General features: G+C 37.3%; 1 protein-coding gene across 1 annotated transcript in view; it reads right to left on the bottom strand.

The window, feature by feature from the left end:
• Positions 1-16,136, bottom strand: part of THADA (THADA armadillo repeat containing) — a 3,943,996-nt gene that overhangs the window by 3,370,684 nt on the left and 557,176 nt on the right. The window contains exon 17 of the mRNA XM_044073699.1: positions 5,506-5,725. Within this exon, the coding sequence (XP_043929634.1) occupies positions 5,506-5,725 (220 nt within the window). The remainder of the gene's footprint in view (positions 1-5,505; positions 5,726-16,136) is intronic.

The raw sequence follows: 16,136 nt of genomic DNA, 5'->3' as shown, positions 1-16,136 counted from the left end.
GCAGGGAGGACATGCAGACTTTGCCCAGAAGGCGCTCCAGCCGAGAAACAAACCAGAAAACCTCTTGCTGTGAAGCGACAATGCTAACCGCTGCACCACTGTGGCATAATTTAGAATAAGCTAAGGTAAAGTTATTTTCTCCTAAATGGAAATTTAAAATGGCAACCAAATGGAACTTGACAGTAAAAAAGTTAGCCTGTTCACTGAAATCGAAGCAAAAAAAAAAAAGGCAAGTACAGCTGGTATAGGAGCAGAAAAAGTGTCCAGATCCCTCTTAAGGGCCCAGAAGACAAATCTCTTCCATTTACTTTTGTAAATCTTTCAAGTAGAAGGTTTTTGAGAAGATAACAAAATATGATGGACCAGGGAAGAGAGCCTGAGCTGTCTAGTAATTAGTGGAACTGGAGAAACCATGCAATAAGTTAGAGGCCTCTTACATCAGGATGTGCCAATCTGTCGGGTGAGACAGGAGGTCTTGGTTGGGATTTAGTGTCCAGGGCAGATGTAGAAGATAAGAATAGAGGTAGGGGAGCCAAATTTGCTGAGGCCAAAAAGGTGCAATGAGCATAACTGTGAAAATGATATTCTTTCTGTAGAAATGTGAGATGGGAGGTAAGCATAGAGAAGACCAGAGGGCCAATCGTGGACTAGAGCATCTCTCGGTGATTCCTCCTTTGGAGGGATCAGGGCAATGAACCTGCTGAACTTATTGTTGAGGGGAGAAGCAATAAGGTTGCAGCATGGCTGGCCCTACTGAAGGAGAATTCACTCTGCCACTTTGACATTGAGAGATGACCACTTATGATGCATCAAACTGGATCTGCTTAGTTTGTCTGTAACCACACTGGCTTTCCCTGGTACATGGATTGCTATTAGAAAGTGGATTGAAGTGATAATTCGTTGTCACACTCTCATTACGTCTCAGCACAGCGGGCAAGATCTGGTTCCTCCCTGTTTGTTGATGGACCAGACTACAGACGTATTGTCCATTTGAATAGCAATCACACCAGAGGGGAAAGCATCTTGAAAGGCCTACAACACTAGGAGTACTGCTCTCATTTCCAGGATATCAATAAGTTTCTTGGCCTCTTTGGGGACCACACAACTTAGACAGTCTTTCCCAAGTAGTTAACTCCACCACAGTTGAGAGGTGTCCATGGTCACTGTGGTCACTGGTAGGGGAAGAACAAAAGGATGGTCTTGAGAAACTTTGTCCAAGTAAAACCACCAAGGAAGATATTTTCTTGCAAGACTGAGTGATCTTAATAGGGGTGGAAAAAGGCTGCTGAAGAACAGACCTCTGTACTGATAAGAGTCCACTGAAGAATCTGCACGTGAAACCTTGCTAACAGAACTGGGATGATAGCGGCTGACACAGACCCCAAGGTTTGTAAGATTAGATGTGCTGGCAGAGTCATGTGTAAGATCATTTTCATGATTTGGGATCAGAGTGTCTGAATTCATGTACGTGGAAGAGAGGCTATCTGTGTGACCGGGTTTGGATGAGCACCTATGAACTCCAGACTCTAAATGGGCGTGAGTTGAGACTTGTTGTAATTGACTATGATGTCTTCGTGAAGATATAACTAGATCAAGTATTCCCTTGCCTGTAGAAGTAGATGCCTGGATGGAGTGGTTAGGAGCTAGTTGCCTAGGTACAGAAACACTTTGAATCCCAGCAGTCTCAAATGAGCATCTACCACCATCATGCATTTGGTGAACACCCTTGGAGCTGTGGTGAGTCCAAAGGGCATTGCTTTGAACTGGTAATGGCCAGCTCCCAGACAGAAGTTCAGATATCTTCTGGAGCACGTGTTCACTTTGATTACATAGTATGTATCCTGAAGATCTAAAAACACACAAGGCTGAAGTACAAGCACCTCTGTAACAATGTTCAAAAGTTCAAATGAGAGGAACAGCAAGTTGAGAAATATAAAAACACCAAGTATTTAATGATTCCAGTAGCAAAGAAACGGTTAGCGTTTTCATTTGAACAAGTTTCAAACTTCATCAGACAAACTATTCTACATGCATTCACTTTAAATACCATAACATTTACTTCTATTGGTTAAAACAGTGTCAATCATCATAATATATAGCTAAACATAAAACTGTTTCCTCATACAAACCTAAAACTGTCAACACTACATTAAAAACAATTTAATACAACTAATATTCAAAGAGAGTATATATGTATGTATATTTAAATATATGTGGGGATGTATAAATTAATATGTAAAACTTTATGTTGTTGCCAGTTGTCAGACAACCTTATTTTTGTTGTTTTAAAAACTTTTTTCTTTCAAGTGCTTTTAGTTTCAATATGGCCGAGACAGAAGTGCGATCACTGATGCCAGGCCAAATGTCTGCTTGAAAACGGATTTGCCATTTCAAATTGGACAAAGGGATTATTTCTGAGATTATGTTTGAATTTTTTCAGCTAAACAAACCAAAAATTGGGTATTTTTTTGGAATACCCAAAGTGCATAAAAATGAGCAGAATCTGCCGTATAGACCAACAGTCGCAGCCAAGGCGTCCAAGTTAGACCCCCCCATCTAAATTTGTTGATAGGGCTCTTTTAAGGTTGGTACAAGGAACAAAGTCATTCACTAAAGATTCGAAGCAGCATCCCTCACGAGGTAGGTTTAGAGTGGGTAGGTTATATGTTGGTTGAAAGTCAGCAATTTGAGGTGGGGAAAGCAAGTTTATTTTAGAAAGCATAGAGCACATTCTATCTTATAACTTTTTTATGTTTGAAAAATACCTTTTTTTTTTTTTTTTTTTTTTTTTTACAGACAAGGGGGGTTGCCATGGGGGCAAGGATGGCTCCCAATTATGCCAATTTAGTCATGGCTTTTTGGGAAACCAATCTCTTGCCCCATATAGCAGGGTATAACAATCTTTTACGTTACTATAGATTTATTGATGATTTGTTCTTTGTGTGGAGGGGTTCAGAAGGCAACTTAAAGGATTTTGTAAAGAAAATGAATGACAGTACTTCCTTTTTGAAATTTTCACTGGAATATAATTTTCTAGGATTAGTTATTTAGATTTAGACATCATAAAGGAACAAGGGCAACACAAATTAAGCAGAGTCATTAGTTATAAGAATGTGGCCAGCAACAGTTTACTCCATTATACCAGTATGCACCTCATGTACGTCAAACATAATATAGTCAAGGGACAGTTAATTAGAGCACAAAGACTTACAAGCGATGTTAGTAAAACAGATGGGTTTGTGGGAGAATTGCATCAAAGGTTTAAAAACAGAGGATATCCAAGTAAGATAGTTAGCAATTTGTTAGGATTAGAAGGCTCAAGGGAAGGGGAAGAAAAGGGAAAGCAGGATAGGAATTGGCAAGCAGCCATGCCTTTACTTTTCACAGGGGATAGTGAAGCTATTAAAGATATTATTAATAATTGGAGGATTTTAGTAGCGAACAAGGAAGTTAAGATTGCAGTGGGAGAGGAACCAATATATATCAATAAAAGAACTAGGAATTTCAAAAAGATTTTGGAAAAGACACACAAACCAAATAATAGTAGAGTTAAGGGTATGTACAAGTGCTTAGACTGTACAGAGTGTAGATATATAGCAGAGGGGCCCTATGTAGAAGTAAGCACTTTTGACAAAATTATAACAGTGCCAGGCAGGTTTACTTGTAGTTCAGAATATGTGGTATACATGGCAAAGTGCTTAGCATGTAATTCCTTCTACATAGGAAAAACCAATAGGCCACTGAGAAGGAGAATTTATGAGCATTATTATGGAATAAAAAGGAGAGATCATAACAATACACTGTTCAAGCACACATTAGAATGTTTTAAGTGTAAAAAGTTTTTATTTTCAGTAACAGATAATGTTTCCCCTGAATTCAATGGGAACAGAGAAGGAGAGCTTGAGTATAAAGAACTCAAATGGCAGATTCTGCTCAATGCTTACAATAAACCTTGTCTTAACAGTGGGGTTAATTATAAAGTTGTTATGCGTAGGAAATCAAAGTATAACAAAATGCAAGTAGAACTGCAGTTTTTAGGTGCTTTTTATGATAGTTAACTTATGTCATTTTTATGAGATTAAATAATTAATTAACTGAATAATTTTTTGATAGAGGAGGGTATTTAAGTGTTTGTTGTTGGGATTATGGGCGTTTCTGAAGAAGGCCATGGTTATGGCCGAAAGCGCTTAAGCCTGTATTTTGTCAATAAAGTTTCTGTTAGATTCTCACCATTTGGCAGCAGTTGGAATTTATTTCATCATCTTGCAAGTGTCTTTCAGTGTATTTGACTTTGAACTTTATTTTGCACTTGTACAGAGGCATACATTCAGTTTTTTTTTGATTTGGCTTTTAATAAGGAGCCAAAGATGTTGTAGAATCTGGAGATCTTTTTATAGACTCTTTGTCCTTGGGAGCAGACTTGGGCTTCCCTTTGTCAGATTTTTTTGAGGGATTTGAGCCCCAGCTAGAATAGAGGAAGAAAAAGGAGATGGAAGAAGAGCCTTCAAAACAAGTTTGTTGCGTCTATCCATGAGTGCCCTGGAGATGAAGCTGGCACAAACTGAACAATCTGCATCTAAATGGGCAGTACCCAAACAATAAACACATTCCCTGTTGGCATCCGAATTAGTTACCTTGTGCCCACAGGAGATGCATATTTTGAAGTCATCTGGTTTATTAGCCATCCTAGCGCATACGTAAAAACGTAAAAAAGGGAAAGCCCAAAAAGAAATAATTAGAAGTATGAAAGAAAATTATATATAACACTTTTTTAAAGGGAAAAAGGCAAGAAAGACTACTAAGAATGGTAGTCAAGATTACCCTAAAAAGGGTAGAAAGAGAACGGAGAAAAGAAAGCCAAAGTACCAACAATGGTACTGGAAGAAAATACAGAGGTCTTGTAAAAGTTGCAAAAGAAAGCAAAAGAGGACTTAACTAATGGAAGAAAATTACTTGAATAAAAGGAGGAAAGTGACAGAAGTCCAGCAGATAGCCCACTGGAGGAAAAGAACTGAGAAACTCAGTTTTATTCCAGAAAACCAGCAATAGCTTGAGAGCAAGAGGATCAGCGTCTGTAGCAATTTGGAAGCAAACGGGATTTGAGGTATGTTAGGTTGGCAGGGCATTATGGGTACAGGAAGGAGCTTGAGAGTTTGGATCCGAGGATATGGAAGGAGCGGCCAAGTCAGATCAGAGACACATCAGTTGAAGAATGAATGAAAATGACAGCATCAGATCATATATCTTAATGTACAAACCAAGACACGTTTCAACAAGGCCAAGCCACATTACAAAATCATATTACTGCAAAAGCAACATCTGTGGTAGGACATGGGTAAATCTGCAGAGCTGCATGTAGCATTTACACTAGTGGTCTTTTAGCAGACGTGACACATATGAAGTTATTAAATACTGACAAATCCCCTAATACAGATACTGGCAGCAACAAGTATAATGCAGCTGTTTCAACTTATTGGGCACTGCATAAAGCCATTAATAACCAACCTGCTAAAGCATGTTGCTCCAGAAAGTCATCACAACACGTGTCATCTTCATGGTCACCGCTAATTTGTTTAGTCCCTGAGCAGACTTGTAAAGCTGGCAAAATTCCTTCTTGGTGTATGAAAAGATTAAGCAAGTAGGATGCAGTGACACAATCGTGGGGATATGTGCTCGTGCTTAAATCCAAGGCAACCTGAAGAAACTGCTGGAACGTTTGCGCATCCTATAAAACAATTATAGGAACTATGACCAAAAATATTCTTTCAAATAAATAGACTTTGGTTAATTCAAAAGTGTTACAAACTCTCCATTATTTATTAAATGAAAAACATGCACATGATATTCTGACAGCACTTTTTTATTTATCAACTTTTAATTAGCTACATGAGTTGACTTGCTAATACTATTTAGGAATGAACTAGGCACTATGAGTGGGTGGTACATGTATGCTAACTGCCCTGTCAAATGTAAAAGCGAACACATGAAAGTAGTCAAAAATGGGACATCATTGCAGACTTCTGTTTCCTCCCAAGGCTAAGGACACGGGATGAAAACAGAACTGTAGCTCCAAGATAAAAACAAGAACAGAAGCACTAAAAGAATCCTTTAAACGTTTTTAGTTTTCCTTGATAAAGTGACAACAGAAATCTGAAAAAAAAGTAAATGCACCTATCTGAAACTACCTACTTGAGTGATCTATGAAGCAGACAACATGCTGAAGACATTTCTAAAGAAAAAAATACACATCAGAGAGATGAAGAGTACAACGACGATGATGCTCATACAGAACAAAATAAAAATTACCAACAATAAAGATGATCCTGATTCCTGAGACAAATAAGTTAGATCAGGGATGAAAAACAAAAACTGAAAAAGTTACTAACTCAACTAGAAACATTAATACACAGGCACTGCACAGCTGTGTATCAAAAACAGTGAATATCAAGGCATGATCACTTTTTTCTGAAATTCCTACCAAGACGATCAATGTGATGATCATTTGTGTCTTTTCTACAAGTATACACAACTCTGTTTTCAACTTCATTGTTGCACCTTAACCAAAAAAAAAAAAAAAAAAAAAAAAAAAAAAAAACAGCTAGTTAGCATACTAAAGTAAGCTTTTCCAAAAACAACAAGTTCTAAGGAGTCTCAAGTGTTTGGGGACTTTTTCTCTGTTGGAAGTATTTCTGACAGCCTATAAGGGTAAACTACACCCTGGCTAAAATGAGACTACTTAGTTCAGAACAGCAAGAACAAAACTCTAATGCAAGCTTTTAGAGTTGCACAAAACAGAAATACTTGTATGATGCCTGATTTTGCCAAAGTAATACTGACCTTGAATGCAGGCCTGAGTTCCAGGAAAATAAGATTTGGTAAACAATGGCTGGATACTGGGACTGAAATAAGTGGAAGATGAGATTTTAGTATCTTACTCAGGTCTGACTTCTAGAATTTCTTGGTTTAGCAAAGGAATTTTTTTTTTCAAGTTGCTTAGTAAACCTGCCAATGTGAATGTACAAGTTATGGCAATGAGTGTGCATGACATAAGTTTGTTAGCAGAACATAAAGCCTGCCAGAATATGGATACAGCTACTCTTCCAGAATACTTTATCCAAGACTAGATAAAGTTGACAGACTTTGCCCGAGTAGGCCAGAGACTGGCATCTAAGTATAATTAACCTATTTTTTATTAGCTTGTCTATAAATACCTTATAAGTACAGCTCATTCTTCTTGTGTAGATCAAGCTTCAGACAGATGGTTTTCATGCAAATTTTTTAAGGGTGCAAAAATAATTGATGGTTTGGCATAACCTTTGTATGTTTATTTTTCAAGACTCAGCACTCCACTTTTTTTTTTTTTACCACAACCATAAATTCAGAGTCCCAAATGGCAAAGAGCACCATGACTGTTGTAACTAGTCAACTGATGGCAATACAAAATTTGACTACCCATTCTTGTTTAAGTGCCCCAAAGGATTTTATGTTCTGGCCCCCAATTTTGACTAATGTAAACTACAAAGTGTATGTTACCAAACAAGCTCAATTTAGGATGCCATTAGTGCAAGCTAAGCTTATTTATGCCCATAGTTAATACACTCTCAACCTCCACAAGGGGTGGTGCTGCTACAGAGAATGTCACACCTTAACCCAGCGTAGCACAGCTGGCAGTCACCCCCTAAATCACAGCACTCCATGTCAGCCTTCTGATGCTGGAGATGCTATTAAATAATCATCTCTGGAAGCAAAGCTGGGAACATTAGCCCAAGGCTAGAAGGGTTGCATAGATGTCTGCTTTTGTTGTGTGAAGAATGTGCATAATTTTATATTTATTCAGTCAACCAGGCTATTAAACTAGGCCAAAGCCCATTCAGTAGGTGTACACGAGCACTATTTCGATAAATGATTTGCTCAAGATCCCAAAGTAGGCAATGGAGAACAAGGGAATCAAACCCAATACTGTAATCTGACACACACACTTTTCTATCAGGCTAATGTTTAAGTCTTTTCCTTCATTCTTTTGGTTTTGTGTAATATATGAGATATATAATAAAGACGGTACTACTATGAAGCAAGTGGGTGGACAGTCCTTTTGCAAAATGGTAATTTTAATACTAAAAAGAGTTGGACCAAAGTATATACATCTTATTCTTAAATGTACAGCTTCACCTCTTTACTACTGTACAACTACTTTAAGTATATATTGTCAGTAATGTGAATATCTGCTTATTGCAAAATGTGCACTCTCATTCGAAGGCAGGACTGTGTCACTGTAATATGCACTAATACTTGTGTATTTGCATTGTTTACTGGGAAAGTTTGACTGGGCTAAAAGCCCCTTTTTATTGATGGTCCAAGAACAAAAGCACAACAGAAGTTTAATTACAAACACAGGAAAAATACATTAGTCACATGAATGTGAAAAAAATGAAAAACCTGTAAATGCAATAATAAAGCAAATCAATTGTAGTTATTTTTAGGATAATAACAATTATACTTACAATATATACTCATTTTAATAAAAGGAAATGGTTACACGGTGTTGAGAATGATACAATTTCTCAGACTTCAGGCTTGATGATAAGAATAGTGAAGGAAAACAGAAGAGTGAGTGATGAAGGGGGATGGGTTAAGAGAAGATAAACAAATATTAGAGGTAATGACAGAAGGATAAAAGGTCAAGGATTACACACAAAGAAGGAAAAAAGTATGGTTCCCATGAGGTGTATTAATACCGACAGCTCCAATTCTGACGGAGATGTGATTTAGTAAGATTCATAGGTTGTTACTAGACATACAGTCCAGGACACCATGAAGGAGCCTAGCTCAAATTCAGAATTGCTAAGCACTACGTGATTAAGTGACTTGTGCCAAGCAAGTGAAGGCAGAGGGGACTAAAACAAAGTACCACAGGCAGAAACAGTTAACAGCTCATAGCTTTTATCATCTTATCTAACTGCAAGACAAACAGGCTTTAAAGTGATGATGTTTTTTGACTTCATGAAAAGATGGTGGGAGGAAATTCTGCAGTTTAGAAACATAACAGTAGACAGCACTGATCTCTGACTTTTCGGTTGGGTTGACACATGATAGAAACTTCTCTGAAAATGTGAATGCATGTGGAAATAATACCATGTTATGAGAAAAGACAGAGGGAGATATTTTTTTAGAAGCATATATAATTTTGTCAGCTAATTTCAGTAGAACTAATTTCAATGCAACTCTGTAATAAAAATGTTCAATGCATTCAAAAAAAAAATAAAGAACAAAGGGTATTGAAATGCATGGATATAAATATATACACAGATCTTGAAGGCTGCTTGAAGACCGACAGCTTCAGAACAGAAAAACAAGAAGACATTTTCAGTGTGGTAAGATTTTATATCACTGTCATTATCAGTAACAGGATTTCTAAATTATTTTGCTTTCAAATTAAAACAATGAAGCGCACAATGTCCATAATCTGTTTAAAAGGCCCAGGTTATCTATGGTAAAATATCCTCTTACAATGTGAAAAATATTTTAAGGATAGCTTAGTGAAAGGGTGATGAACATCAGAAAAAAAGAAATCGGTTTAGATCAATGCTACATAGTAGGAGTTAAAAGCAGGTAAGCAAAACGTAAATATATGTCATTCATTAAAAAAAAGAACAGAATGAAATACCAGGCATTATAAAGAATTCCCAGGAAAAAAAGATACATAATCATGAAAATCAAAAAAATCCCTTAAGGGATAAAAGTTTCAAAACCAAATAAGCAGTGTGAAAAGGAACAGCAATCAGTCAAAGAACATGGAAAAAAAAAGAAAATACAAGAGAATGGCAACTGGAAATATGGAAAACTTAGAATTGTAACCAAAGATTAAAGAAAAAGAAATGCTTTACAAATCAAGCCTAACAAAAATGTAAAATATAAGTAATTTTATTCTAAACAAAGATGGAAAATGTATAATGAACCCTAGTGGACCTAACAAAGTAAAATATTAAACTTGTTTAAATAAGAAAACATTTCTGAAACACAACTACTTTGTGTTCAACCAAAGCACTGTTCAAACGGATGTGTAAGCTGATTTTTTTTTTTTTTGTGGGGCTGCAGTCCACACACCCAAGGGGGAAAAAACAAAGTGGCCGCTAAATAGAGTACCAAAGCAGCTATACATAACAGAGGTATCCTGACACTAGAATACAGAAGTAGCACAGTGTTAAAAGGAAGGGAACATCCCTGGAAATTGCAAGTTTATCAGCACTAAGCACATCAGTCAAGTTTTGAATGGGGCCTTTACCATTGGGCAACTGCTGGGAACTCCCTCCTGAAGGGTTTTCATTCTCTAACTTTTACATTTAAGAAGGCAAGAAAGCCTTCTGCTAAGCACACTCTACAACACCATGCAGTCGGTGTGGGAGAGTATGCTTGGACTCCACCCCAGACTTTCCAGTTCTGTCCATGTGGAATTTAAGCAAGTATACCTAAAAGGCACAAAAATAAAAAGTTACAGACTTGCATGGGCGGCTCGTGCTATTGGACTGCAGGACTGCAGCCCTCCTAGCTGTAAAACAAGAAAAATTAAATAAAAAATATAAAATAAAATAACAAAAAGAAAATAATAAAAGCAACCGCAAGTCCAGGAACATCGAGCATGCGCACTCACGGCATTTCCTGATATTCGGACTGCTGGTGAACCAGTCTGGAGCATGTGCACAGAATCCAGACGGTCTCCACCAGCAGTCCGGATTACAAAGACAGCATGCACATCTATATTTTCCCAGCAGTCTATGCAGTCAGAACTGCATAGACTGGAAGGGGATCGGACTGCAATGTCCGCAGGCAGGGTGGTTTCGCGGGACAGATAGGACGAGCCTTAGGTGTTCTCGTGGGAAGTGCTTGCCTCCTGCATGGATTGAACAGCTCAGCCAGCAATGATGGTGCAGGAATGGATTTTGAAGAGCTCGGCGACGATGGAGCTTGCTGCGTTTGACGGACTTTGCAGGTAAGGTACAGTGCAGCATACCCCCAATCCATAGTACCACCATCTAGGGACATAAGCAAGCACATGCTATGTACAATACTGTGTGCATATAGAAAGCCACGGGGTAGCAAATATATTTAATCACTCCCTTAAAAACAAAAACAAAAAAGTTCGTCTTCTCAGGTCTTGTCTTCCCCTCCATACATAGGAACGTCATCCAATGTAGATTGACAATAACTGATAACAAGCCTCCGAGGCATGCACTTGTTGGCAATTAACACTTCTTTAATTTTTAAAAAGAAGCTATTGTAACAGTTCCACGTGCGTTTTATTTTTCACAGTTTGCTTCTTTGTGGGAAGGGGATTGTGTGAGTAATGAGGTAAATCACCTAACTTATTTGACTGTAAGGTGGGTGAGGGTAGTAAGCAAAACTGTGTACTCAGCTCATGAAATCAACAAGTAGATGAGGACTGTGTGCTTGTATGGGGAGAGGAGCTATGCTGCAAAGTTTAAACTGTAATTTATGCTTTATTGGTTGCAGGTGTTTTGGCAGGGTTCTTTGAATTATCAATCAACACAGCTGCAGCTAGCCATATTTCTTGTGAACTGTGTTTGTGTTACGATATTGCCTTCTCGTTGCCGAGAGTTGATTACACTATTTTTCTGTTTATGCGCATTTGCGAAATGCTGCTGTTTCTTTTTAAGTACTTGCTGAGAGGTAATCGCATTATTCTTCCGTTTATGCAATTTTGCGTAATGCCACTATTTCTTTTAAAGTATGCAAATATCAGAAAGGACTCCTTACATTTCAGATGTAGCAGTTGATGCTTTTATTTACTTATTTTTCTGTTGGCTTTTGTTGTCTCACTGCCTCTTTGTTTCTGATGGCATTGTTGTCCTGCCAAGGAAGCATCAGGAGAAATGTGCTTTTTTTCTTCTTTTACAGTGTAGTGAGCCAGATTCTAAACAAAAAAGCTCCACCATAAACAGGTGAAATGTAGCAGTTACAACATAGGACAGGAGCATGCCTTCATTCCCTGATGCTCTTCCTCTTTAGCTACTCAGTTTAATACCATTCATTCTTTCTGAGTAACGTTCTCATAATTCGTGTAGGAGTTGCACTTTATATATGCTTTGTATGCATTTTTTTGTAGTTTTACTGTGAAAAGAAGATAATTTCCTTCCACAGTTTGTGACTGTTTGCTTATATGTAATATATACATGTGTGTGATCCTTTCACAGATTTTTATTTATTAATTAATTTGTGTATTTATTTAATTTAAAGAAAACTGTGTGAAACAACTTAGGGTGGGGAGGAGGTGCTCTGCATTACCAGGAATTAGTAGTAAAATCACTGTTTGTGTGCATAAAGTGTAGTGCATTGTGTCTTTGGTCTGTGCAGCAGTTTATTAACCGTATGATGATTAGTATGAGGTTTCTTTGCTTATTTTGCTAGATAGCAGCATGAAGCACCCATGTGCATAGTCCCTTTCTGTTTAGTGTCATGATGAATTTGGTCTCCCAAGTAGTTATTTGAAAGTAATTTATTTTTATTCATTATTAACTTTTATGTAGGTTCTACGGTGCAAGTAAATGTGTTTGTGGAATAGTTATTGATTATTACTTTATCAGATAAACATTAAATGTTTTATCTGAAAAAAGTGAAATATTTCTGAATGTAATATTTATTTTCTGATTGTAATATCTACATGCAATATAATTTTGATTGCATTTTAGGAAGATGAAAAAAAACACATTAGTTACTCTGATTTTATGACTTCTACTACTTCAGCTTTTTCACTGGCTCTGTACTGGTGGAAAGACTCCACTTTCTGTATCAGAAAATGTAATATTTTATTTATTTACTTTTGTTGAGTAGCATTGTCTGGCTGAAGCAGTATGTAGGCAATGAGCTGTACATATGGTGATTTGCAGCTGCTATAGTTCCATTTGGTGGTGTGTGTGGCTCCACTTGCTACATGGTGGTGGGTAGAGAATAAGGCTTGAACCCTGTACCTTGGGTCCAAATGGCAAGAGTCTGAATTCCCCCTACTCACCACCATCTGTAAAAACAAAATGCAGATTTTTGCTTCATATTTGTTCTGTTCCTCATAAAATCTGTGGTTTCTGTATTTTTGTTTCTCAACACAGCCAGTAGTGGTACCACTGCTGCCTAACAGCTACAGGTTGTCTGGTTTGATTCTTGGCTGGGGTGCCTTTTATGTGGAGTCTGTATGTCCTCCCTGTGTTTGTGTGGTTTTGCTCTGGTGTCCTCTCATCTTACAACAACTTGCCGGGAGTGTTTCTTCCTCTGCCAAAAATTGGCTTTTGTTTCAAATTAGCCTTTCCTGGTTAACAAATGTTAAATAAATAAAAATGACAAGCACTGGAATTTCAGACTTCATATTCTTCAGAAAGTACAGGGTAACACAAAACCTATTATTACAGCAAATTTCTAAGTTTATAAGATGGATATTTGAAATTTGTCTCCCATTATTGGCTTCATCCAGGTTTTTTTGTGCTAAGGTTGAAAGCTATGGTGATAACTGAACTCACTGAATATGTCTGGGGGCTGTATTCCCGCATAACTGGCTTTGTCTATGTGTTTTTGCTAAGAGGTTGAGAGCTATGGTGAGAACTGAATTCACTGAACATGTTTAGGGGCTGTATTACCCTATTATTCACTTTGTTCAGGTGTTTTGTGCTAAGATTTTTGACAGCTATGGTGAGAACTGAATTCACTGAATGAAGCCATTTAAGTTTCAGTCTTCCTCTTTCATAAAATAGATGATTGATTTGGCATAGTGGTATGTTGCTCTGTTTTGCACAGGGTCCTGGGTTCAATATTTGGCAGCGAAATATATGGTGGTAACACAGCATTTTATTCTAGCAACTTTCCAACATTATACAAGCAATGTTTAAAATGTGTCCCTGTTTTTTTGGTCTTTTGCCCCCCACCCCTAAATCTGGGCTTTTTCCAGATTTCTTGTGCTGCAAAGTTCAGAGATACAGCTGAGTGTCAAGTAGATTTTATAAGAAGCTGAGAGCTGCAGGGGAAGAAAAGTTTAGTGATGCTTATGCTGAGTTTGCTTGCATTGTTAATAGCACAACAGGTATTGTACTTGCTTTTGATGCAGAAGGCTGTAGGTTCTACTCCCACTGTAGGTAGATGCATTGCTGATACTACACTGTATTGGAAAGGGGTGGATGCTGCAGTCCTTTTTGGTGAAGATACCTAGTAACTCTGAACCTATCAGTTTGCCATCCATTCCCTATTGCAATATTACTAGCTTATCGTTTTTTAATGAAACTTGGGCAATTTATTCCTCAAGGGCAAGAGACACTTTATTTGTAGATGAAACAATGAAATATAAAGTTGTTTGCTAGCAGCAACCTCTTCATTAATTACAGATTTCTTCAATGTGAAATTATTTAGATGACTTTTACTTCTTCAGAGATTGTGCATATTTACTGATACTGGTGGACTGTAGAAGTTTGAGTAGACTTTTATGATAAAAATGTTCTGAATTGGGCAGTTTTTGCATGCATTTTTTTCATTGTTTACTGGAAAAATGTTCTGAATTGGGCAGTTTTGCCATTATTGGTGTATGCATTTTGTTTCATGGTTTACTGGAAAAATGCTCAAAACAAATTTAAAACGCCCTCTACAACTGTACTATATTGTACAAGGAACATAATTTAATAAAATCACAAAGGTGTATCAAAGACCATGTGTATGTTTCATGTGCAAGGGGCCTATGATTTGAAAACAGCCCAAAGTTAATCTTTATCTGCCACTGGCAAAATATATTTTCTTTGAATGTGGGTTTCAATGCTGTTTCAATGAATGTGAGTTTCAAGGGCAGAGAAGTTTTAATGCTGTCTGTTTTCATTGTGAGTTTGCATTGCTTTATTTAGCAGATGTCTTAGTGTTTGTGCTGTAAAATGCAAAATAAAACTTTCAAATGAAGTCCAAATCATTGTAGAAGTAAAGCAGTATGCACATTAGTGTTTATGGTAAATGGGGTGAAATAGCCAAGTAATGGTTCATTGGAATAGCTGAAGGGGGAAGGCTCCATTCGACCATGATTTTGTGAGGGGGAAGGGCGGCAAACTCAAAGACAGCCCACCTGAACTATACCTCTCAATTGTCAAGATTTTCACAGAATGAATAGATTTTTGCTTCTTATTTTTGGTTTGTTCCTCATTAAATGTGTGATTTTCTGGCAAATAATTTAGGAACCAAGTCACTAAATAATGAGACACTGAGTTTCAGACTTCATAACCTTCAGAAAAATGCATGCTAAAGCAAATTCTATCAACTGTCTCAGTTTATACAACAATTTTTTGTACTGTTTATAAGTATATTTGGCCTTGTCCATATTTCCTGCATTAACAGGTTGAGAGGTACGTGCAAATAAATTGCTTTAAAGAATTAGGCATATCCAAACCTCTCAACTGTCCCCGATTTTGACTCAAAATGTTGCTCTTCCCCTAATAATCCCGCCGCAAAATGGCAATTTTGGAAGAAAACATGGGAGGGTTTACAATTAAGAAATAACTGTAATAATCAGTTATAGATTACTTTTATTTCAGAAATGCATGTAGATTCTTTTATTTTGTCAGCTGCTCAAGTTAGCAGTACTAATATTAAAAAAGTGTCCCTTCTTTGACATGTTCTCAGCTGTATTGTGTGGCTAGTTTATATTTTTGCATCACATTTTTGGACCATTTTTCATAAAAAAATGTGTTTTTTGGCAAATTAGTAGCAAATCATTAAAGACTGAAGTTAGAAAATAATGACAGACATTTGTGTTTCAGATTTCATACCCTTCAGAAATTCATACTAATGCAAGACCTACTACTCTATCACCTTTCTAAGTTTATAAGAGCAATATTTAAAATTGTCCTTATTTTTGAGCCTTTGTCCCACTTCTGTGTATGGCTTTGTCCAGATTTCTTGCTCTGAGGTTGGGAGGAATGACGAATGTGTCAGGGCCATCACAGTCAGCCAGAGACATTTCAAATTGTGACATACTTGTTGCACCCCACTGCCCCATGTAGTGTGACACTGGATGTGTCCAAGCAAGGCAAGAAGAAGTTATGCAGTTTAAATGTGCAGAGTATCCCCCCATCCAAGGTAAACACAAGTACTACTTTTATTCTATC

The sequence above is a fragment of the Protopterus annectens genome, chromosome 6.part0 (assembly GCF_019279795.1).
Source record: "Protopterus annectens isolate FY-2018-M chromosome 6.part0, PAN1.0, whole genome shotgun sequence".
Taxonomy (NCBI): Eukaryota; Metazoa; Chordata; order Ceratodontiformes; family Protopteridae; genus Protopterus; species Protopterus annectens.
This window is presented reverse-complemented; position numbering and strand designations above follow the sequence as displayed.